Here is a 25051-nt window from a genome sequence, read left to right on the forward strand (position 1 = left end):
CTTGCCGGAAGGGAAAGTAGCTTTTCGAGGATATTTTAGTAAAAAAATTATTAGGTTATCAATTTATAAATGAGGGCGTTCCTTGGGCGTCCAGCAAGTCATCGGTCGGAACGAGTATTAATCGGAAGGCGGGGAGATTTGCTAAACATATGTGCAATATCCTGCATGGTTTTTGCTATATATCTGAGATCGAACATCGTCAGATTGCATAATCAACCCATACGGGCTTTTTATTTGTAAGTAGCGTCTTTCAGCAACTCAATGATTACCCTCAATGATTTCACTGACTTGCACCACGATTTCTTGTGTTTCCGATATTGCATCGCTTCCGTCGTGCATCAATTGTCGTGATTTGTATTCAATTCTCTTTGCACTTTACTTTCACTCACTTTGTATTTGACTTCTTTTCCGTCCACAGTTTGTCTTACACAAGCTTCCAAGAAACTATGCCAAGTACTGTTCATCAGGACTATAGGATATGTAAAGAAGCTTTAATTGAACGGAGCTTTGTATGGAAGAAAACATATCTGTAAGAAACTTTTTCTTGCCTGCTCTGTTTGAAAAAACAATGGATGCATTACCATAGCCCGAAGCCCAAGAAATCAAGATACAGGTAAAGCGAATCCGTATCAACGATAGTAAAATTTCTTTGCTCTCTCTTTATGGGTTCGGTAAGCTTCTCCAAGCTAAACAAAACTTCGTAATATGTCAAAAAATGAAAAATTAATCAATACAAAACTCATTTGTATGTCCTCCGCCCGCCACTTAACTAGAGTCAATATTATCTTACGGTAGCTTCAAGCTAATTTTCTTGTTTTCTCGACTTTAGAAGCGAATTATTCTGGGATTCTTCTTCTTTCAAAAGTTTACAAGATAACACAGCTCCGAGTGAATTTCGTTGTGCGAGAAGTGATGGAGAGTACAAGTGTATGGAAGTGTCTTATGAAAGAGTTGCAAAGTGACGAAAGTGAAAGAAGTTGGAAAGGAGTAGATTTATAGTTTGACTGTTTTATATGTATTGTCGATAACAAAATTGCGAAGACCACATATAGACTCTTTGCGAAGTGGCAACATTCGGACAGACAAACAGAAAATGGTCAGGAGATTTACATACTATTTAGATATTGCGAAACCAGTGTAAAGAACGTTTGTAAAACTAAAATCGAATATGCCGCCCCCTATGGGTTAATAAAATTTATATGAAATAATTGCTGAGTTGAATTCTTTTTATATGAATTTTTCTTTTTCTTTATGAATTGTTGTTCCTTGCAAAATCAAATGTTAGTAACACAGCAGTCAATCAGTTGATCAGATGAAGTTTGCCATGCTTTTCCGAAACGCCGGTACGACGCTACCTTTTATTTACTTTGAAATTTCCTTTTACTATATTCAACGTATTGCGATGAACATTGAAAACTATTTATAATAAAAAAAAAATTCTATTCGGAATCATTCTAGGGCTCTCATCTCACTTTAATAATAATAAAAATGTTATTTGATTTGATTCCATCGTAATAAGCAAAAAAATGCCGCAAATCTTAACACACTTTCGTTTCTTTTTGGTCTAATTATTTGAATTATATTTAAAATGGATAGCCACTGTAGATGAATGATAAAAATTCTTGAAGTTTTCAGTTTGTCTTTGTAAATACGTTTGCTGAGGTCGACCTATCTATCGCACATTCTCGATTGTAGTTTATTTCATTTTCAAAACTCTTAAGAATTTCAACAGAAGAGGGAGCCTTAAGCTCTTCTGTACAGTTTTCTTATTGTTACAGGCGGTATAACAAAACTATTACAACAACAAAAAATTGCAGATAATTTTGTCTGTGGTTTTGTAAATTTGTAATGTCATTGTTACTGCGGCTGTTGTTGTTTTTATTGTTGTTGTTGTGTTATTTCATTTACTTGATGACCGTAGGTGGTTAAACTTGCATAGGTCTCTGTTTAATGGGCAGTTATTTGTGTTGCTGTGACACAACTACAATAGCCATTACGCATGGCGTTGTCTCAACGAAAAATAGTAGTAGTAGTTCTTTACATTTATCTCTCTCTCTCTCTCTCTCTTTTTTCTTTCTTTCTTTCTCTCTCTGGGTATATTATATATATATATATATATATTTATATATAAATGTATATAAATATATGTTCAAATACGTGCCATTGTGCCTGTTTGTCTATCTGCGGTTGACCACAATAAGCTTCAGTTTTTTGTTTACTTTGCATTTTTCCATTTGTAGAGATTTTTCAATTAAATTTCAATTATACCACAAATGCGTCTAAAGCTGAGCGATTTATGGTTCCCTAATATATTAAATGACATAAAAGTTCGTCGGATGACACCCAACTGCTACGTAAGAAAGGAATGAATTGCATATGGGACCAATTTTCGTTACGGTTGCATGAGAATTTGCGTAACCACATAAGAATCTTGTTCTACAGTTCGCAGGGCATCAGCAATTCGTTTTGAACATATAGCAATAATTTTTGCTTTTCTTTGTATCTCACTTTATATTATTTTAACTTAATCTTCTCTCTTCATAATTTTCTAATTGAGTACGTGTTTGTTTCTCATGCACAAACAACATAAGGCTTTTCACATACAAAGTGTTTCTATTAAATTATAACGAAACATAAAAGTTGGATAACGTTTTTAAAGCAAACAAAAAAGCTAAGTTTCTGACATCCATCAACACTTGTTAGTTCCCCAAATCAGGTTTATGAGTATATTGCGATTGCAGTCGCTGAAGAAGTCGAACTATACATATAAGAATGAATCAACTTACCTCAGATGATTGTCTGTAGATAATACCTGGTCAAAATATTATCTTTTGTAAAGCCATTGGAATAACCCAGTTCGCTTGTGTTCTCAATGTTGTCGAATTAAACCCTGGCACATGCCAAGGCATTCCATATTTGGTTTGGAAGAAAAGTGCTGCCAAAAGTCATCTATTGCTAACCGTGTCAGCTGTGGTGCATGGGTAGAGGTGACTTTCGTGCGATAAAAGAATCGCGTATGCGGTCCATTAGAGTCATTATTTGATAAGCGACTCCCAGACATTTAAAGGTTATTCCAGTGACTCGCAAGTAAAGAAATTAGATGTCAGTAAACTTTTCTTGCAACTTCGGAATCCTCGATCGACCTTTACAAAACCCGTTAAGAAGACATTAGAACCCCTGCATCCATCACATATTGCTTGTTCAAACTGTCACTAGTTATGATTAACGATTCATAATCCGTACATTGTCTCTCTTATTTAATATCATAAGACTTCGAGCTCGACGACCGAATGACCTAGTGGCACTATTGGTTCCGAAATTGAAATTGTTATAACATCGCTCAAGCAGCATATTATCTTCTGGTATTCTACGCTCTTTCTTAGTTTGGTGTCACGTAGCACATAAAGCTCGAAAGTGGATGTGAATCAACCGCCAGGATTCTTAATGTGATTCAAAGCTGAAAAGATGAAGTATTTAAAATGATGCCATCCTTTTAGCGATCAAAAATATTCTTGATGCTGCCACAATCGAAATTTTGTTTCTTATATTTGCGAAAACCAATGAGTAGCAACTATCGCCGCTTGGAGCTTTATATAATTTTTCCACATCCTGTAGATAATTTTACTTTTTTAATAAGAGCATATGACGTCAAGTTGTAAATTTCAAATGCAAAAGTACACTAAGGATGATGTCCATAATTCCACGCATGATATATGAACTAAGCCCACGTAAAGAGTTACGATTTCGTCATATAAAAAATATGCAAGTCAACTAAGCGTCTTGAAATTCTTGTGTTTACCTTTCTACTTTTGTGCCAAATTAATAATCGCTTTGGCAACATTGGAAATTGGAATGCTGCCAAATCGATGTACTTTTACTTTTTTTTTATTGTCTTTGTATTTTTATTATATTTGATTTGTATCTATAATTGACTTAGGCACTCATCCACATTTCACAAAAACTTTACTGTACAGCAGTATTTGTGCTTACACCCACCAAATCTTTCTTAGGTTATTATAAATTATATAAAACCAGATTTGTAGTCTCGGCATATTGCGTTTAACAGGAAAAAAATGTGCCCAAATTATTTCACACAAGACTAAATGCCGCAATCATTTTTAATCTCTTTTCTTGTGGTAACATAATTCTTCCATCAGTCGCTTCACAATATTATCATGAACATATGGTAGGCGCTTCTGTAAAACAACATAGATTACAATCCCTATCTCTGAACAATGCTAACATCTTTGTATATATGTACCAAATTTTTGGGTAGACATAAATACAAACAATAAAAAGCACTATGATCGGGCGAGACTTACAGCATAGCCTAGCATCTAAGAAGCTCCCACCTACCCTGAATACTCAATCACTGAAGGCATAATATATTCATTGATCAGACATGCATCTATCGACTTCCGGCTACATCTATATGTATATATATATATATCGGCATTTCTTACGCCTTTGTCTTTCAGGGGAATCATAAACCATTAAAAATGATCTCGTCTTCCCAAAAGAAAACTTAGTTATTGTAAGAATCATTTTACGCAAGGGAGTTCAAAACCATTAGTCCATGCAATCGATATCAACGTAGCATACCTTGGCATTATTACTCAACGGTTAAAAACCATTTTTTTTTTTTTCATATAAGAAATTATTCAAGATAAGAAATTGTAAGGAGTGCGGTCGCAAAAGTGATACGTTTAACTCCATTTTGAAGAGAACTCGCCCTTGAGATGAAGTACATCAGTTTACCAGCTACCAGTTTAATCGATTCCTAGATAGAGCAAAAGATTACTTCAGGCAGATAGACCGACAACCAGATAAATATGATAATTCTGGATCCATCGGTACAGTATTATTACTCTTATTATTATTATTATAATTTTAGACTAATGAAATAAATTCTTAGACTAAAAAAAGACATTGAGCACTAGCAACACAGGCTATCGGCTATAATTTAAATAAATGGACATTAGATAATGAGCTTAGTAGTATTAATAAAGTAAAATATTGAATTGATATTCTGTTCTGGAGCTGATTGTAGAATGTTCAAAGGGTTAATCGTTCCAAATGCAATACTTCTAGCCAAGGAAAAGTTGAGGTAAGAGTTTGTCCACAACAGCAGATTGGGGAAGAAGACTTCTTCAGGATCCATTGGTGAGCTGCAATTGTATGACCAAGGCGAACTCTCGAAAATGTTTCGATCTTGGTTTTCTCAACACTTGTTGGATATAAAGGTGGAATTAATTGAGGGTTAATGGAAGAGTAGTGTTGATGATGGTATTGAAGATTTTCTTTTGTAATATTCTCTTTAACTTTTCTTCCAATATATCTTTCAAGATCCTACTTTTCCATGACATCATCCATAATTAGAGGAGTAGAAGCAGCATCCTTTGCCGCTTGATCAGCCTGCTCATTTCCCAATAAACCGATGTGACTTGGTACCCATAACATTTTAATTTTTCCCTCGTGTGTTGTAATTATATGCCTTAATTTGTTGATGGTGCTCGGTATAGTAAAAAAGCTCTGTCTATGATACTTCCTTCTGAGTGCTACATAATTTAATTTGGTTTGCATTAGCAGTGGTATAGGGTGAAGAGAACAACTAGTGCTCGCACCCTTGAAACAAATAGAAGCGAAAAAGCGATATCTCAAAAATCGCGACCTGTAGGTAAAGCACAAAATTACATCAGACAGATAGACAGACAACCAGATGTAAAGGATAATTCGGAATCCGTTAGCATAGTACAAATCTGTATGTATGTTGATTCCTTCTGAATGTTACATAACTTAGTTGAGTTTTGCATTACCACTGGTGTAGAGTGTAAAAGTAGCCCTTGAAAGCATAGCTTGGCATTGCCACCATAGCTACTCCGCTATCTAATTAGATAAGAAGCAACAAATAGAAGAGAGAGAAAAGAAAGAACGAAGAACATCAGTAAAATACCCATTTTTTTACTTATCAAGGAAATCACACTCAGTATGCTTATCTATATTTAGTCTACATTTACAACAAATTTGAATCTTGTACATTAAATATGCATAACACTCTCCCGATGACCGATGAGTTTGCGGACAGATAGATGTTTAACAGGAGCACTAATGCGCGCACTTCCCGAAATCAACTGTCGTGTAACGTTTGTGATCGAAAGGACATCTAAGAGAAAAAGAGAAAAATTTAATTTTATATTCTAACACAGTTTTCCCAAACTTTTTTAATTTTGCGGCTCTAAAAAAGGCAAAAAAAAAAAAGAAATAAAACTAAAGTTTTCTTTTGACTTTAAAAACATATTGAAAAGTTGAACTGAAGTCAAAAATGCAGGAAACAAGAAATGAAAAAATTAAATGCATTTCGTGACTTATTCCAAATGAAGATAAACATCCAAGAGAACGGAAAAAAAAATTTTTGGAAAAAATTTTTTTTTCAAAAAACACAAAAAGAAAAAAAAAAAAAAAAAAAAAAAAAAACATCAAATACTGTTAAAGACGAAGTTCAAGAATAACAAGTCGAACAGAAAAAAAGTGAATAACATAGAAGAGGCCAAAAAGTATTGAAGAATAGAAAACGAACCTGACATTTACACAAAAAAGAATAAAAAGGAAATTTAAAGGGGGAAAAGTATGCATGCACGTATATATATACACACGACTCATGCACATCGAAAAAGCGGACTATTGTATTGTATGCTTCTGGCGTATGATTCTCCCTTTTAAAGGCTACAGCAAAAATTGACAAATCAAACGGAATAAACTTGTCATAAATAATGAAACAATTTCAAGTTAATGTCAACGCTTATAACAGTGTGAGATTTATTTGTTATAAATAAAGCTGTTAAATAAAAAAAAACAAGCAAGAAAATTATAGCTGTTCTATGCCCGCCGTCATCTTAAATTATCATATAAAATGTTTTTATATCCGTCACCGTAGGATGAGGGGTTTATCCATTTTGTCAAAATGTTTGCAACGCCCAGCCGCAAGCATCATAGACTCCTCAAAGCATTTATATTCTTGATCAACATGAAATTCTAAAGCGCTGTAAGCATGTCTGTCTGTCTGTCCGTCTGTCCGTCTGTGTAATGTCTAAATATTCTCCTTGCCGCAAAAATGAAGCTATTCACAAGAAACTTGACAGAAACATTTGAAGTTCTTGGCCGCAACTTGGTATTGAAAATGGGCCGAATAGGTCGAGGGATATGCCCACAAAGCTACGTAAGCTGGGAGCACCACTGTTCTCTGTCTTTCTACGCCTTTTAAAGATATTGAAAAAAAAAAATTAAATTTAATACACTGTTTTATTGGGTGGATGTAGTCAATTTTTCCCATTCTTGTACAGGTCCTACGGCGTCACCCATAGAGTATGCATTTAAGTTTTTGTACATGTATTTGCTATAGTTCATGAGCAATAGACACGAAAGCAACTTTTTAATCCTTTTGAAAAGCCGAGGTCTTCTCAGCTTACGTGGTACTGTGGGCGTGTCCTTCAAACGACTTGGCCCATTTTCAATATCCATCTGCGTGTAAGAATTACCCGTGTCTCTGCTAAATTTGATAGCATTAGTTTTGCGGTCAGGGGGATGTTTACAGCACAGGACTGACAGACAGACATGCGTACATTCAGTCAGATTTTGATGCTTATCAAGAATATACATCCTTTCTGGAGGCTCTTAAGCTACCTGCTAGGCATTGCAAACGCTTTGACGAAATAAATATACTTTTCATCTGTCGCGGTGATGAGCATAGAAAGGCCAAGTCAGTTTAGCTAAAATTGTTTCTATATGCGACTTAAAATCCAACACTTTTCAATTCCATTTTCAACTTTTTACGCGTTCTGAAGGTAACAACCAAAGTCGCATTGGCTCAGGATAACTGCAAACATTCAAAAATGATTTTATTATAGAAAGGCTTATTATTTTGATAAACCGCTTTAAAAAGCGGTCATCTCAATTGACCTTTGTTCACCTCTGTGCACGCTCTAATTAAGTTGTTACCAAAATAATTTTCGATAAATAAATTATTTATTGTGTGTCAAATTAAAGCTGCGGACAAGTTTCAAGTTAATTTAACTTTTTCTCCCCACCTCGTTTTAATCGCAAAATATGTACATCCGTAACCACATATATATATATACGCACGCACGTATATAAGCAACACATATTTGTCATACCTTTCTTTGCTAAACTGACCTCAGGTGCGTGACCACAACCAAATATATATTTTTTGCTGTGTCGCTGTCACAGAACCGACACAGTTTGATATTTATTCAGATTTTTAAGAGGGAGTTGTATGCACGTGCACGAGAATACGCTTATAGAGTTTGTAAATTGTGTGATGTGTCCTCTCTGAGTTTCTTTATTGACTTAAAAAGAGAGAAATAAGTAAATAAATCAAATTTATTCATCATACACATGATTAAAAGCTTAAAATTGTTTCGCTTGATGTTAATCGTTTAAGTGTTTTTATCATACCAGTAACGTTAGTGGCTAGCGCTGATAAAACATCAGGCACTTGTTCAGAGACGCATATGCGAATATGTTGTTAAAAATCGAAACGAAGTATGAATAAAAGCAATTTGTTGCTTTTGATCACTCGCATGTTTTCCATTTAATTCTTGTTTTCTTTAATGCCAATTAAGTTACTCTATAATAACGTACAACAACAACGACAACAACGACAGCAACAAAAAAGAAAACATTTTTAAAGCCGCTCGCTCAACAGACTTTTCTCTTTCATTTTAACATTCATCACCGCATGCGAAGTTGTGTCAATTTTATCGGTGTACTTGTGAAAAAGTAATACAAGCGAAGCCAATGCGATGGAATCCGATTTACATCCATATAAGCAACGCATTCCTTGCCGAACTGAAATTGTTTTGCTTAACCGAAAGGCGATGTTATTCTTGCGGCGTCCCTTAAACTAGTGTGGAAGGACGCTTTCTCGTATCTCAACCTAATCTATCTAAATTTTCCTGCTTTCGATTCTACAGAGGCCTTGGTAGATAATGGCAAACAGGAAGAAACTTCAAAAAAATTTGGATTTGAAAAATCTTTTTTTTTCCATTGGGTTAGAGCACACATAGTATATTTGACTTGCAATGTTGTTTACCAGGGCCAGCAAAAATTACACATTTGGTAACGAACACAGTGAAGGACGATTTAACAATGTTCCTACGATCCAATTTCTCAGAAATGATGAAATTCATGAAACGATGAGACGCACACAACTACAATCGAGTGCCAAATATTCAGACTAGGTGTGCTCGCAAACACACAAGCTTTATGAATAAACCAAAGTAAATCTTGAGAATAAATTTTGAGAAATTTTTTGCAATTCTAGCAGAAACTTGATACATGTATACCGTATATCGCTGTCTCAAGAACATTATGCTTATGAGTGAATCTCAGTCTACTGACACTGCGGCAATAAGCGTTTACCGATCAGTTTGATTATACTTCCCATACATGATGAGCGTCTAGAATGCGCCATAAGCCGAATATAGCTCACAACTGCACATTTTTATACCCATCACCGAAGGATGAGGGACATACTCGGCTTGTCGAAACGTTTGCAACGCCCAGAAGGAATCTTTAGAGCCTCTACAAAGTATACATATTCGTGATCGGCACAAATTCTAAGTCGATTTAAGCATGTCCCTCTGTCTGACGGTCTAATGTCTATTTTAAACATTCTCCCGACCGCAAAACTGAAACACTGCTGCATAATCAAAATTGCCCCACAATTGCTCGAAGGACATGCCATAGTCCACCACAAACTGCTGCATAATCAAAATTGCCCCACAATTGCTCGAAGGACATGCCATAGTCCACCACAAACTGAGAACACCTTTGTTTGTCCAAAAAAATAAAATAATTATTTTTTGTTCATTAATCGTAAACTGCAGCAGATAAATGTACAAGCATTTGAAGGCATATGCTCTGGGCGATGCTGTAGCATCTGTGCAAAAATGGAAAAAATTGACCACTCTTACCCAATATTATAGCGTTTAAAAAAATGCTTTTTTCAATACCTTTATCAGGCGCAGAAACAAGCTTCAAAAGCTACATTAGGTATATAACTTCTTGGCCGGTTTCAAATTTAGAATGCATGTAAACATGTCCGCGTGTGCGTTTGTCCATCTGTCTGCGCAGCTGCGTAGTATTTGTGGTGAAAATTCTCCCGCTAGCAAAAATCAAGCTTCCGCCTACAAATTTGGAAAAGCATTTGGAAAGGCTTGAAATTTTTTCAAGGACACATCTACAACGCCCACACGCCTATATCACAAAAACTTTTATTTTGAAAATATCAAAAATAGGCCACGCCCACTCCATACTGTAGGGCATGAAAATTTAGTTCTTTTACTTTTTTTTTGTGTTGGGTATACAAGATTCGGTCATGACCGACTTTAATTTTCTTACTTGTTGTGTTTAAAGAAAATTTATTTCTTCATTATTTCTGTCCTAAATACGTCATTTGTAATTTAACACCATATGCAAAGTCTATACGTCTTTCTTTCTTTCTCCGTCTCACTCCCTCTCTTTCTTTCTCTCTCTCTATAATCTCTGCTTATATTTCAGTTAGTGTTGGCTTTTTTTTTTTTTATGTTTTAAACAGAAATTTCAAAATATTTTTTCTAATACCTTAAAATGTTATGTCAATTTTCTGTCAAGAGCTTTAGTTTCATTTTTTGTTTCCTTCTTTTGCGCTTTTTCTCCAACTTTTTTTTTAAGCATATTTGGTTGCCTTCATTTACGGACTTTCTTGTTGCTATTGTTTACTTTTTTATCTCTCTTATATTTCACACACTTTATACATATATACATATATATACATATATATACATATGTATTCTTTTCCAGTGGCTTCGCACTGTTGATGTTGTTTGGTTGGTTTCTTAAGGTCAATCTGTTCAATTTCAGTGAAAACAATAAATTTCACAATTGCTATTGCAATCGCTGTCATTGTTACTGCTGTTCGGTTTCTCGCCACCATAAACTATATGACTGTCATCATAGGGCTTTTAAGTACTTTTAATGCAATTGTGCAAATATAACAGTTGGCGGGAGATGATGATGATGTGTTGGTCGGGGTGTCATTAAATTCCATTTAAAGACATTAAGATTGTTATTTACTGTACTTAAGGGCTTTCGTTTTAAGATTATTACGCTGAAATGCTTTTAATAGGAAACTTGCTCAAGTTGCAATGGCTGAGATGAGCCTTTCATATAAAAAAAAAACATTTCAAAGAACTGCCACAGTTACGAAAAAACTGGGCACACTAATGCGCTAAGAGCAATATATGGTAAGCAGGTAATTAGACTTGCAGCAAGTACTGCGCAAGTGAAGCCAACGAAATAGACCCGATCGTTATTACATCTCGCAATCATCTACGATATAAAAACCGTGATCGCTCTCCACGTCAAGTAATAAGCCATAGCACATCGTCACCCTGCAAAAAAGCTTTTTCATCGATTGATATAATTACTTAATTGCTTTATAAATCAGTCTAACTTGTAAATGAAATGAAAAGAGACTTTGACTTTCATTTTTCGTTTCATACAAAATGAAGGTTTGCTTTGAAAATGTCTATGGAAATAAAACTCATAGCAGTGGATTTACTTGTTAAAAGACTGCTACGTCTTCATCACTAGCTGCTCAGCAGATGTTCAGTTCAAGAAAAAGTTTCTGAAACATTAGTGCACGTTATTAACATATATAAACAAACACTTTGCACTCGAAATTTATTTGTAATCATTAAGGCCTTAAAAGATTGCAATTTCGATAGAAAAGTGGCTTAACAAAATTTTGTATTTATTTTCCATTTCATTTGAAAGCAATATTCCGTTTGCGCAATCAAATGAACAAAATTTCATTAAACATATTTAATTTGCGATTAATTAATTGTTAAAAGATACACTATTGTGCTCAAGAAGTAAGAATAATTTTTCGAATATGAATGAAAACTTTGCTGGTTACATAGAACCGTTATTAACATCTGACGGAAATTCCACGAAGTTCCATGTAGGTTATGGAATAAAGGTTAAGAAGTAGGATCACTCAAAGGCGGTGTCTCGAGACTTTCAGACCTCAGAGGGGAAATATTAACAATTATGTAGTGGAACACAGGTTAAAAAGTAGGAGCACTTAAAGGCGGTCTCCCGAGGCTTTAAGACCTTAAAGGGAACCATGTAGACGAACAAAGGTTAAAAAGTAGGAGCACTTAAAGGCGGTCTTTGGAAGCTTTAATACCTTAAACAGAACGTATTAAGAATGATGTAGTGGAACAAAGGTTACAAAGTAGGAGCACTTAAAGGCGTTCCCTCGAGGCTTGGAGACCTTAAAGGGAAAATATTAAGAATGATGTAGAGGAACAAAGGGGAACAAAGGCTAAAAAGTAGGAGTACTTAAAGGCGGTCTTTGGAAGCTTTAATACCTTAAACAGAACATATTAAGAATGATGTAGTGGAACAAAGGTTACAAAGGCGTTCCCTCGAGGCTTTGTGACCTTAAACACCGATAAGAAACCAGTAAAGGATGTTGTTCTCAGCAATCGACAAGGTTGCACTCGGGACATTCCAGGCATCATTAAAATATCAATTAAAATAATTCAATTAACTCTCAACAATCATCGCGTCCGTCTTAGTTACAGCAAGCAAATAATTGTTATTTTTTACGTTACATAAAATAACTATAGTTTTTTTTTTTTTTTTTTTGCCCTCATCATAATAAGGTCCAGAGCGAAATTGTCACTTGTGAAAACAAACTTTAAGTTACTCCATCGCGACATTTCCTAATCTAACTTGTTAGGGGACAACAAGAATCATATATTTCTCTTACAACAATGCCGAACTTTTAATTGACCAAATAGAAAATTTCGAAAGATTGTTCTACATTCTGGAAATCACGCAAGCACTGCCAACGAAATTTCAAAATAATTAATAAGTTTAGAATATTATTATCATTATTATAATTAATTTAGAGAATAAGTAGAAATAGAGAATAAATTCTAAGATTAAAATCTTAAAGTACCAGCTTTTAAGGCTATCGGCTTTGTTGAAAACTTTGCCGTACTTGAGATTTGAACTCGCGACCATTATGTCGTTAGTTGAGACTCTTTGCCTACTCGGCACAGAGCACAGTTTTCTGGAACATACTTTTCAGTTTCCAAAAGCATCATAGATTTAAGATTTTTTCGAAGAAATCGATGGAATCTGTTCATAATGTACTTGAATTCATAAATCATCTGACTTGATTAAAAAAAAAAAAAAACAAAAAGATAATAATATAATTAAACCATAAGAATGCAATGAAATTAATTATTTATGACCGCCTGTAGATAGGCAATTTTTTCAAAATTGTTTATTAACATTATAAATGAGCTAAAATTTATTAAGTTATGCATGTATAAGCTTTTTCAGTTTTTAATGAGTTCCCCGCATACACGCATACCTACCTATATATGGAAGCATGTTTGCATTCAGTAAAGTACTAAAGGGCATATTAAATAGTCATTAAATTACTTTAGATTGAAAATAAAATAAAAAAAATAATAAAAAATCGGTTAAAATTTACAAAATTAATTAAATAAAATATTTGTTGCCTACTTTTGTTTCTTTCTTTCTTCTTCTCTTTCTTTTCATTTACTGCTTTTTCCGCTCTCACATGCTTTTATTGCAAACATCAAAACAATTACTACAAACACACGCACACAATTTGTTTTAACTTCAATAACGAATGCATACACGATACGTACGTGCCGTGGCATTCTTTCAACTGATGCCCAACAAACACTGCCACCAACAATAATACATACAATGCCTGCAATATGAACAACAACAACATCAACAACAATATCAACAACAACAATAACAACAATATAAACGATGGTGGTACCTTTGCGTAATTATAATTAAATCTATAAAATAATTACCGCAAAAATGGATACGGAAAATATCTACATGCGTATGCAATAAAAATTATTTCGAACGAATGCTTTTATTCTCATGCTATATCTTATGCATATGTTATATGTGTGCTTAACAATCTGGCAACTCCTTTCTTCTTCCTGACTCGAAACTGCAACAATAAATGTGAAAAATGTAAACCGTTTGTTTACTTTGCACCGCCCACCAACACATACGCAATGCTATACAATGATGTTGCGGTTAATAAACATTCGTGATTGTGTTACTTTGGTACAACAATAACAATAATAATAACATCTCTTATGCATTTACACACATTTACGTATCCATCCTGAGGACTTTTTTTTGCAATACGTACAAATACCCGCCAACATCAAACTCTTCCATGTATGGATTATGAAAATTATCTTAATCATTGAAATATTAAATTTGATATGATGTGCTATACCGAACGAACGAACGAACGAACGAACGAATTGTGTGATGGCAACCCTACAAAACTTATTATGCTCATTTATGATTGATAATGATGCCGGTACTGGTGCTGCTGTGGTCTACGCTTATTTTTTGCTTTTTATGATTTATGATGATGTTACGATTGGTTTATTTACCCTAAATAACAACCGATGCAATTAACCACGCCGTGTTCTGGCGCTACCTTGTTATACTCATTACATTTATATTTAATTAAACACATGTTTACAACATGGATATGTTTACATGCAATGCACACTTGCATGGATCTGCTTCCGCCATTGCTGTTGCCTACGTATTAACGCTGCATCAAAATTTCACATTTGCCGTTTTGTACATTTTGAAATGTGTAATCATACCTGTCTCTCTCTCTCTCTCTCTCTCTCTCTACCGCTCTATATCTTCTTCTTCTACGCGCGCACCAATGCTCCACCTCTATCCCGATTATGGCTCTTCTGAATTATTTAATACTTAATGCACTCTCACGACTTCAAAACAAAAAAATGCCCAGGTGGCCTTTTGGTTTAAGGTTGGTGTTCAATATTTTATATATTTATATATATACATATATATATATATATGTGCACACATTTTCAATCAGTTTCAATTATAAATTTTGCATTTTGCTAGTAGTTATTACTAATAATCTAAATATCAAAAATTACATCGAATGAAAAAATTTAATGCATACTTTTGGGATTTATAACAAGTCGATAATATTTACATATTTTTAGTTCACTTATTAAAATTTTATTAACATAATTAAAATATAATGTACGAGCAATTTTCACAAAATATCCTTAAAAGCACTAATGAATTGGAAAGTGGATCAAATCTCATTTATAGAGGAAGAGATTAAAAATGATTAGAAATTTCCAAATGACTTCCGCTAAAAAATACAAAAATCGAATGCACTTTGACAATGCTTTACAATGCTTTTTATTCCAACTGCATCGATTCCTTTTACGAATCCCCATAGCAAAATCAATTAAATAATATAATAAAAAGTGTTTCTCTCTTTGACAATGGGTTTGACAAAATTTCGCTACTACATACTATCGCCTAATAGGTGTGTAAACATATTCGCTAGGCTGAAATTAATTGCTTTTTATAAAGCGTGGCTGACGCGTGCCATTTTCCGGAAAATTCAGATATTGATGTTCGAACGATGTAAGTCTCAGTTGTTTAAAAGCTATCGTTCATTATACATCAAAGTTTAAAGAGCTGACTATGAAGAAAAAGCATTTATGCCATTGCAAGTTATTCTCTTTTTAACATGGGAAAAAATCCCCCTGAGACTACGGATATGACAAAGCCAACTCATGGTGGCAGTGCAGTAAGTGATAGAACAGTTAGCGAGTGGTTTTGTGAGTTTTCGTGCAAAAAACTTTACTATTTGGAACGGTGAATGCTCTGAAGCTTCTGAATCTTCTCGAAAAGCGTTTGCATTACAGAAACCCAAAGCTTACCAGACGAAAATCCAGCATAGAGTCAAAAAGACTTTGCAACACCATTAAGACTAACTCGAATAGAAATTTCAGTTCGACAACGTAAATTGGGCAAATGTGTTCCTCATTAACTAACCGAAGAGAACAGACACCGGGGAGTTGACATCTGCTCTACGAAATGTAATAAAATACGGATCCGATATAACAATCCTAAATGAAGAATAGTATGGGTTGACACAGGACATCCGTTTCTCATAAAAATGCCAGGAAAGTGATGTTGTGTGTTTGGTGGGACCTACTACAAACCTCTAAAGCCTAGTGAGACAGTTACATGTAAACGATATCAAGACCAACTAATCAATTATAATGAAATGCTGGAGAAAAAAGACCATAAAGGCGCAAAGCAAATAGAGAAAGAATTTTGCCTCTTGACAACGTCCGCTCAAAAGCATTCGAGGAAATAATTTTCAGATTAGACTAAGAGTTTTCACCTTCATACAGGGCATATTCTCCAAGCTTGATGGCTTCCAATTACCGTTTATTCAGATCGATGTAGTCATAGGTAGTAGGTTAGCGGTTCACAGAAGTTGAAGGTGTGCGAAAATGGCGACATTGCGAAGGCATTCAGAAGCTACACGATACATGACAAAGGACTACAGATGATGACAATGGGGCGTATTTCGATTGTTAGGCTTTGTGGAAAGCATATTTTAAATAAAATCGAATTTATTTACACACCTAATACGCAGACAGTAAGACGACTAAGGCAAGTTTCTACGTTCACAAAGCAAAAATTAATATCTATTAACCGAAAGTATTCATCATATAAGTAAAAAATCCAATGATCATCAGATCATCATTACAGTGCACATTTCTCGGTGCTCTTGTCTAAGGAAAGATGAGAGCTTGAAGTATATTAGGCATTCCATTTATTGCTATTTCGTGCTTCTTACGTTTCTGACACATACGGTATTTTCACGCTTAATGTCCACGTGTTAACATGTATGTATGAATTGTTAGCTCACGCTGTTAGAGAACAGTTCGGAATCTCAAAAAAAAAAAAAAAAAACACGCTGATTAGCTTATAAAATTAATGACACTCCCATAACACCAAGGCATGTAAAGAAAGCCTGAATTTTTGTATTACATCCAGTTCTCCATATTTTAAAATCCCTGTCAATCTGTACAAGTTATGGTGTCAATGGCTACATTGATTATATAAGAGCTTAAGTTGAGAAACTGAAGATAAAGACTTTTTATCGGAAAATCATTCCTAGCATTGGCCAACAATAAGAACTTTCCGTGCCGTTCCGCCTTCATGTCAGCGCTACCCAGCCTAACAGTGAAAAACTGAAAAGTGAAAACATAAAAAAGAACAAAAAAAAAAAAACATAACAGTCCCGCAAAAAAGAGTATAAAAGCAGGCAAGTTGCTTGCCCTTTTTGGTAGTCAATAAGCCTTTTGTTCATTTTTTACTTTTCTTCGTTTCTCATTTTTCTCTGTTACTTTGTAAGCAAACAAAAACCGTTTGTTTACGGGTCAGATCTTAAAATAATTATAAATATGCCGTAAACGCGGAGTAGTTTTAAAAAGTGAAATAATTTCCCGAGATTACTGAAATTATGCTCAGAAAAAAAATTCGTATAAAAAAAATCAACCCGTTTTGAAATTAATTTCTATAATTTTCAAAGCTATTATGCATTCGTATTGTTAAAAATTGCTTAAACGACCTTGACATTGAAAAGCGTACGTTTTTTTCGTTATGCATCGAAATAATGTAAATCTTGAACAACGATATCATCAACGATAATAACAACAACAATAACAACAACGCAGTTTGATATTTAAAATGAAAGACAAGAGACAAGACTATATCTGGCTTAAGTCGAATAAGTTGACACTCATCAGCTTAATTAATGTGATTCGAAAAGAGTCTTACGTCAAAGCCAATAATTTTGCTTCCAAGCAGTGACGACTTGGAAACTGAAATTTAAATATAACCTGCTTGTCAGAAAAGGAGTCTGTCAGTCCAGAGCAATTTCCGCACGATTAAACCAGTAACTGAAATATGCCCCAGTATTGGCAGATGAGATGTGGGTCTGCCCTGATTGTTAAAGTCAGTAGAGATGATTCCGGACTTTCTGGACTAAAATGTACCTTTCTGTCCAGAAAAGTAATAACTATGCTCGATAAACTAATTGTTGGTATCATGTTCGATTTTAGCTTCGTATTTATTAAAGTTCCAAACGCTGATGACATTTTTAGTAAAAAAATTTGATCTCAGGAAATCCATTTAGAATGATTAAAGCATACTTCCAGGCATCACCTATACAATGATAAAATGAATAAACCCTCTCGGCGCAAATCTGAAAAAATTTAACAACTTTTGTCATTGTTAAATACAAACACTCCCACATTGCAAACGTCCAGGTGACACGTAATCGTTTCTACTATACACACACACGTCAATACTTAGCACTAACTTTATTTACATTATGTTTACCTGGACAAAAAAAAAAAAAAAAAGAAAAAGAAAAACTCAGATAATTGCTGCATTTGTTTGGGATCAAACAAACTCATAAATGACGAACGTAACTGAATGCAATTGTGTATGAAAATCTAAATTTTTATTTTTTTTTTTGTTATGTTAATAATGGACACATGAACCGTATCATCACGTTCTTTTCTTTTTTTTTTGTTTTTTTTTTTTTTAATTGTTACTGTGGTTGTGAACGAAATTGTAATAAAAATACAATATATAGAAATAAATGGAAAAGTAAACAACAAACCAGTTCAAATAAAAAAAAATAAAAATTAAAAAAAAAAGAAGTAAATTGCTATGTTCGCTTTAAATATCATATGTATGTGTAAGCATACGAAAAAGTCAAACACTTGACAACACCATTTAATTTGCAAGCAAACAATTGTTATTGGGTTTTCTGATATTTTTATATCCACCAAGCAGAGTTTAAGAGTAAATTAACTTTGCTATTGCATTTGTAACATTCACACAGGCACCTCTAAATCTCGTCCTACTAAATAGTCAGCCTGATTATCAGCCTGTAACAGTCAGTCAATGTAATGGTTTACGTCTGCCTTTAACGTTTGGAAAATCACTGTAGATTACCTGAAAAGTTGAAACGCGAACTTTATAAACTCAGTTGATAACAAGCCATCAGACTTGCACTTGATAAAGCCATTCGCACGCCAAGTAAATCCTAAGAGAAAAAGCTTTATGGTATTTATAGAGACCATGAAGCATGAACATTTTCTTTGGGTGGTGGGTGTCAGCGATTCGCCCAAATACGAAAATAGTTTTCTTATTTGTTTATTTTTTGCACAGTTTTTGCCCCTGAAGTGTTTCGTGTTGCTATACAAACGCATACAGCTGAATGGGCGTGCAAGTGTAGAGAAAAGGACGGGCAACATATAAACGAGAAAAGTGTGTACATTTATGGCTACATATTGACGCCCACAATAAGTTACTTCCGGCTGATGTTTATAAGGGAATCTCTCACAATAGCAAATAAATACTAAGGCCCGGTTTGAATTAAAAATAAAAACAAAATAATAATAACAAGAAGAAGAAGAAGAAGAAGAAGAAGAACAAACGAACGAAACAATAATTCATTCGTGAAATTGTTTAAATTTGCATTCTGAGCGAAAGATTTCTACTCCATGCCTTTACTTAGTTGGATGATAATAAATAAAAAAAATTTCTCAATTTTCCAACAATAACAATACAAAATTTCTCCGTCTGACACATTTAAGAAAAAGAAAATTCATTGCAAGATAAATCTGTTTACACTGTTATTATTATTATGGAAGCACAAATTTTATTTGATAGAAACTTTCAATGTTATTGTTGAGTTTCTATCTTATTCTTATAGTCAGTCTTGTTTTCTCATTCTGTTTAAATGTCGTTGAAGGGCAACAAAGTTTTATTTATTCAAAGATTTTCATGCTAATTTTATGACGCCGTTATCGTCATTATTTTTATCGTATAATAAAAAATTTATAACTTTGATCGTAATGGTTAGTTACAGTTGAGTTTTGATAGTCGCAGTAGTTTAATTTGATTAAAAATTACAAAGTTTTTCTTATACTTTATGAGAAGTTTAGAAAAAAAAAAATTAAAAGTCATGCTACGCCGTGAAAGAGTACACAGTTAAGGTAACAGTTAAATCCATTAAGATAAAAAATTTTAAGAAGCGACTCTCGTACACCTGCTAACATTAGAAAATGTGACACAAATGCGTAAACACTCAATGTGCCAAAGTCCTCTCTATTATCGGGAGATACAATCACTTATCGAACGGTCCTCAATTAAATCGCATGCCACAGAGCGTATGAATGAATCTATTATACTTGTATCATGGAAAATTTAATGACCCTAACAATAAAGCGGAAAATTTACAAAGCCACTGCTAGATCTTATGGTTTCTTTCCTTCGCTTAAATTTTAAACGTTTATTGAAAGGCTATTCTAAAATGTTGACAGAGCTTAGAGAAATTTTTAGCACCATTTTGAGGAGTGTTTTTAAACGTTGCCTATTTTTGGGATGAGTTATTTTTCAAACATATACGCTTCACACCTTATGTCTAACTATTATTATAGATTTGAGGTAACATCTTTTCTAAAATCTTGACAGAGTTCAGATAAATGATTTGCATAACGTTGAGGAGTGTTGTTAAACCTTGCCTATTTTTGGGATGAGTTATTTTGCAAGTATATATGTATTTCACAACTGATATTAAACTATTACTGATATTTTGAGGCTTTGAGGCTTTTCTAACATCTTGACAGAGCTCAGAGAAATCTTCACATAACTAGCTGTTAAACGTTGCCTATTTTTGAGGTGAGTTATCTTTCATATATATATACAGTCAAACCTGTTTTTGTGCGGTAGATAGGGACCGCAGAAAAAAAACGCACAAAAAAAAAATATTCAAAAACTTCATAAATAAGAATAAGAAATAATTTTTCACAGCATATTAAAGAAAATTTTTTTTATGCGGTAGAGAGGGACCGCATAAAAAAAGTCTCACTTAGAAAATATGTCAAAGCTTCACGAAATAGCAAGAAAGTGCTTTCCAAACGAAATAAATAATTAAATTACACATTGAAACATTTAAAAAAATTTTAATTTCTAATTTTAAACAAGGAGAAATGTACATAATTCAATACTACTCGTCGTAGTTCAAAACGCGCATATTTTTGCAATGAACTGGTTCGTAATCCCTTTCGTCACTTGAAGATACTACAGTTGATTTATTTTTTGTTAACATGTAGTCGGTGATAAGTTTTTGCGACGACGGTCGTTTGGTCAGCTGTTTGTAAACGTCGCGATAGCCAGATATACACAATCGAAGCTCTTTTTGGAATTTCAAACTTCTTTGAGAATTGTTATCTATTTTAAGAAAATGCTTTTCCAATTTGCTGCAAAGCTGGATATATTTTATCCGCTGTAATAGATTCTGGTTCTTCTTGTCCGTCTTCATGATCTGTTAAGTTATTGATAATCTCACTATAGGGAAAACAATTAATTTACCTTTAATCTCACTATAAAATTAATCCTGTCTTAATGGTTAAAAGGTCAGCAATTAACTAAAGTTATTAGATGGCGCAGTATGTATTGAAATTGGCTGATGCAATAGGTATGAAAATGGCTGTTGCAATGTATACATACACACTGATAGCAAAAAAAGTGATGCCAACACAGTTCAGATTGACCTAACCTCTCGGCGAAATTCAATGTGTCGATATTCATATACCGCACAAAAAAAGAATCGCACAAAAAAAAAGAATCGCACAAAAAGAATCGCACAAAAAAAGCGCACAAAAACAGGTTTGACTGATATTAAACTATTACTGAAGTTTTGAGGCTTTTCTAACATCTTGACAGAGCTCAGAGAAATCTTCACATAACTAGCTGTTAAACGTTGCCTATTTTTGAGGTGAGTTATCTTATATATATATATATATATATTTCACAACTCGTGTTAAACTATTACGAAAGTTTTGAAGCTTTTCTAAAATCTTGACAGAGCTCAGAGAAATGTTTTGCATAATTCTGAGGAGTGTTATTAAACGTTGCCTATTTTTGGGATGAGTTATTTTTCAAACATACACTTCACACGTGATATCAAACTATTGCTAAAGTTTTGAGGCTTCCCGCTTATACTGATGTATAAAAAAAAATAATTGTTTTTTAATATTTGAATTTGTTTTTTTTTTTTTTTGCTTACCTTTTGACCTAAATAATGACTTCCATACATGTAAACTTGCATGTTTGTTTACTTTGAGTAAACACGTGCATCATACAAGACAAAGTGAAATACATATAACAAAGTGTTAAAAGTTAAAAACATAACTCAATTAATAGATCACGAACCAAAAAAAGCAAAACTAATATAATATTTAAGTTTATTTTTATAAAAAAAAAAAATAAAAAATAAAAATAAAAATATACCCAAACATGGCTTCAATTAAGGAAACTCACGTTTTTCTGTTAAGCCAATAAAATTGTATAAGTTCGCACAAAACGTAGAATACCGCATAAATCAGCAAAGTACGTATCTACTTAAACGCAAACACATTTCACGAAAGTCAACTAAAAAGTTACTAAGTAAAAAAAATTTATAACAAAATAAAAAACAATGAAACGAAAATCACAATAACGTGAGTGAGTAAATACTTTTAAAAATAAATAAAAAAAAATAAATAAAACCAATACGTGACAATTCAAGAAAAGAGCATAAAATGCAAACAGCAGTTGCACATACAACTTTTTGGAAACCTACAAAAGAATTTGTATTCGCCAAAATTTTCTATGAATCGGTTACCTTAGGCATCGGAAGGCGTTTTTGTTGTGACCAGCCACTCAGGGGATGTCCCATACATGTGCGCGGACAATAGCGTTCAGGAAGACTTATAGATAGCAACGGACGGGAAGAAGGAGTAGTGCTTGTGTACGTTTGACTTAAGCGGCGAAAGATCAGGGGGAGTGAAAAAAGACCATTGTTGGTATGTTGTTCCGTGTGATTGAAGAAAGATGAATTGCGATAGTGTGCCGTGCGTTATGCTGGCAATTGCAGGACGAGTGGGTGGGAAGGCTGAGAGAGCTTTCTAGTTCTGGTAAAGGCCTTAGCTGCTGGACATCTCCCTTTTGTCTTTCTAGAACACTTGCCCTAGATGTACTTGCACATGAACACCACAAGCATCGCGTCGAGAATTTTGGACAAATTTTCATTTTCCATGGATAGCTCAGCCTATCACTGTCTGCGATCGGACATCTCCAAACAGAATACGGAGTGCTTCCCCCCCACCCCCGCATATGCGAATTACGCACCAAAATAAGCAAGTTTTACCGCAGTAGGAGAATTTCCTTTCATAAATCAATTGCTTTCTGTTCTCTTTACTGGTTTGAAAATTGAAAAAGCTGCCGTTAAAGCGCCAATCGGCTTGATACGTCGCTATGGGAAGTTTTTGACATCACTGGGCACAATCACGCCAATTACACTAAGATGCCGACTCATTTGCCCTATGTCTGTAATTACGGTCAGTCTTTTCAAGTTTAATTCTTATCTTTGATTATTTTGAGCCAATTTCGGCAAACCATTCAGATGGCATATGATACAGTTCCGAATTGTCTTGCATTATGAAATATTTCAAGACGTAAAATAGCTCCTGAGAATAAATTTCTTCATCTAATTGTTCAACTTACTCTCACGACACTGAGGAAAAACTTTAACAAAAACATTTGTAAACCAAAAGAAAGCTTTTGGAAAAAATTAAAATTATTCTGAACAGTTCATGTATCTGAGGTCGCAGCTCCTTTGCTTAGAGAAGAAATTATCGACCTGCTTAGCAAATTTTTATGTATAACCCATACTCTCTCTGTTGTACTAGAGAAAATTGTAAGGTCGTTGAAGGAAAGCTTCTGTGCTGTACAGGGAATTTTATATGTGTATATATATATTTCCGATCTCTAATAAACGAAATGCCATGAGAGATATAACCACTTTTCTTCCTTAGTTCCATTGTTACTTTTGTTTTTTTTTTTTTTTGGTATGTATGTTTGTGTCTATGGTTGTTTGTTGTGCTTTGGGTATGCGCTCGGTTCAAGTGTGTGCTTCTTAAGCAATAAGTAAATCGAGCAAGTTGTGAATGTTATAAGATTCGGTCTAAATGGATTGTGATTTTTCTCTTATAATATTTCTTGTAATTTATTTAAATGGAAAATAAATCTTTTCCTTTTTAGCTATATACCCTAAGGTGAGTGTGTCACTTTATTTTTACCAACATTACAATTTAATTTTATTCCCATGTCTTTCAAGAATCTATTATAATTCACCTTAGGGTAAAACAAAAAAAATTCTTGTTTTGTTTGTTTTTTTTTTTTTTTTTTTTTTTTCTAATGCAAACATATTTCGCGTGGCGGGTGTAGCAGAATGCATTTAATTTAATTGCGTGATTTAAAGTTTTTTTATTTTTATAGGAATTTTTTACAATTTTTCTGCTACACATACATAATTTACTGACACTTACTTACTGTCTGCGTGTATGCGTTCGTTTGTCTACTGGAAGCAATCGTATATTCATTCACCTGGCTGTTAAGTGTTTCTGTTTTTTTTTTTTTTTTTTTTCTTGTTGTTTGCCTATGGAAGCAGTAGTAGAAGGTCTTTTGTTGTTGTCAATTTGCTTTTGCTCTCTACTAGTGGGGAATTGTTAAGTGTCGTGACATATGTCACACAGCAACCACAAACAACAAACGACAACTTTATAAATTATTGCTTCTTTTCATTAAAGAGAATTTAAACAAAAAAAAAAAAATATATATATATATATGTATATATGTGTATATATTAATAATAATGCTGAGAACGAATACAAAAAAAAAAAAAAAAAACAGGAAAATATTCAAGTAATTCATAAATTTGATATAAATTTATGAGAACAACAAAAATAATAAGAAATTTTTAATCTTTATTTTGCTTGCACGCCTGCAAAGGCATGGAAAGATTTCGTTTGCAGTTACCAAGCAACGAATAAAAAATGGTCCGAATATTAAAATAATTTATGCTATTCAGAAACTTCGCCACCTCCAGTTAGGCGAAGATAAGTAATAAGTTTTTCTCACTGACCTTTCGGTCCATTTATATCTCACTTGAAGCACAACAACATCTCCACAAGCCAGTGGC

General features: G+C 33.7%; 1 protein-coding gene across 9 annotated transcripts in view; it reads left to right on the top strand.

The window, feature by feature from the left end:
• Window positions 1-25051, top strand: part of LOC119641410 (protein shank) — a 179748-nt gene that overhangs the window by 103129 nt on the left and 51568 nt on the right. For 6 of the 9 annotated variants that reach the window (XM_038040050.1, XM_038040051.1, XM_038040049.1 and 3 more), the window contains one exon: window positions 14912-14929. The exons of the other annotated variants lie outside the window; for them this stretch is intronic. In XM_038040050.1, coding sequence (XP_037895978.1) covers window positions 14912-14929 — 18 coding nt within the window. The remainder of the gene's footprint in view (window positions 1-14911; window positions 14930-25051) is intronic. 9 annotated transcript variants of the gene reach the window in all.

This window comes from Glossina fuscipes, unplaced genomic scaffold (genome assembly GCF_014805625.2).
Source record: "Glossina fuscipes isolate IAEA_lab_2018 unplaced genomic scaffold, Yale_Gfus_2 148, whole genome shotgun sequence".
Lineage (NCBI taxonomy): Eukaryota > Metazoa > Arthropoda > Insecta > Diptera > Glossinidae > Glossina > Glossina fuscipes.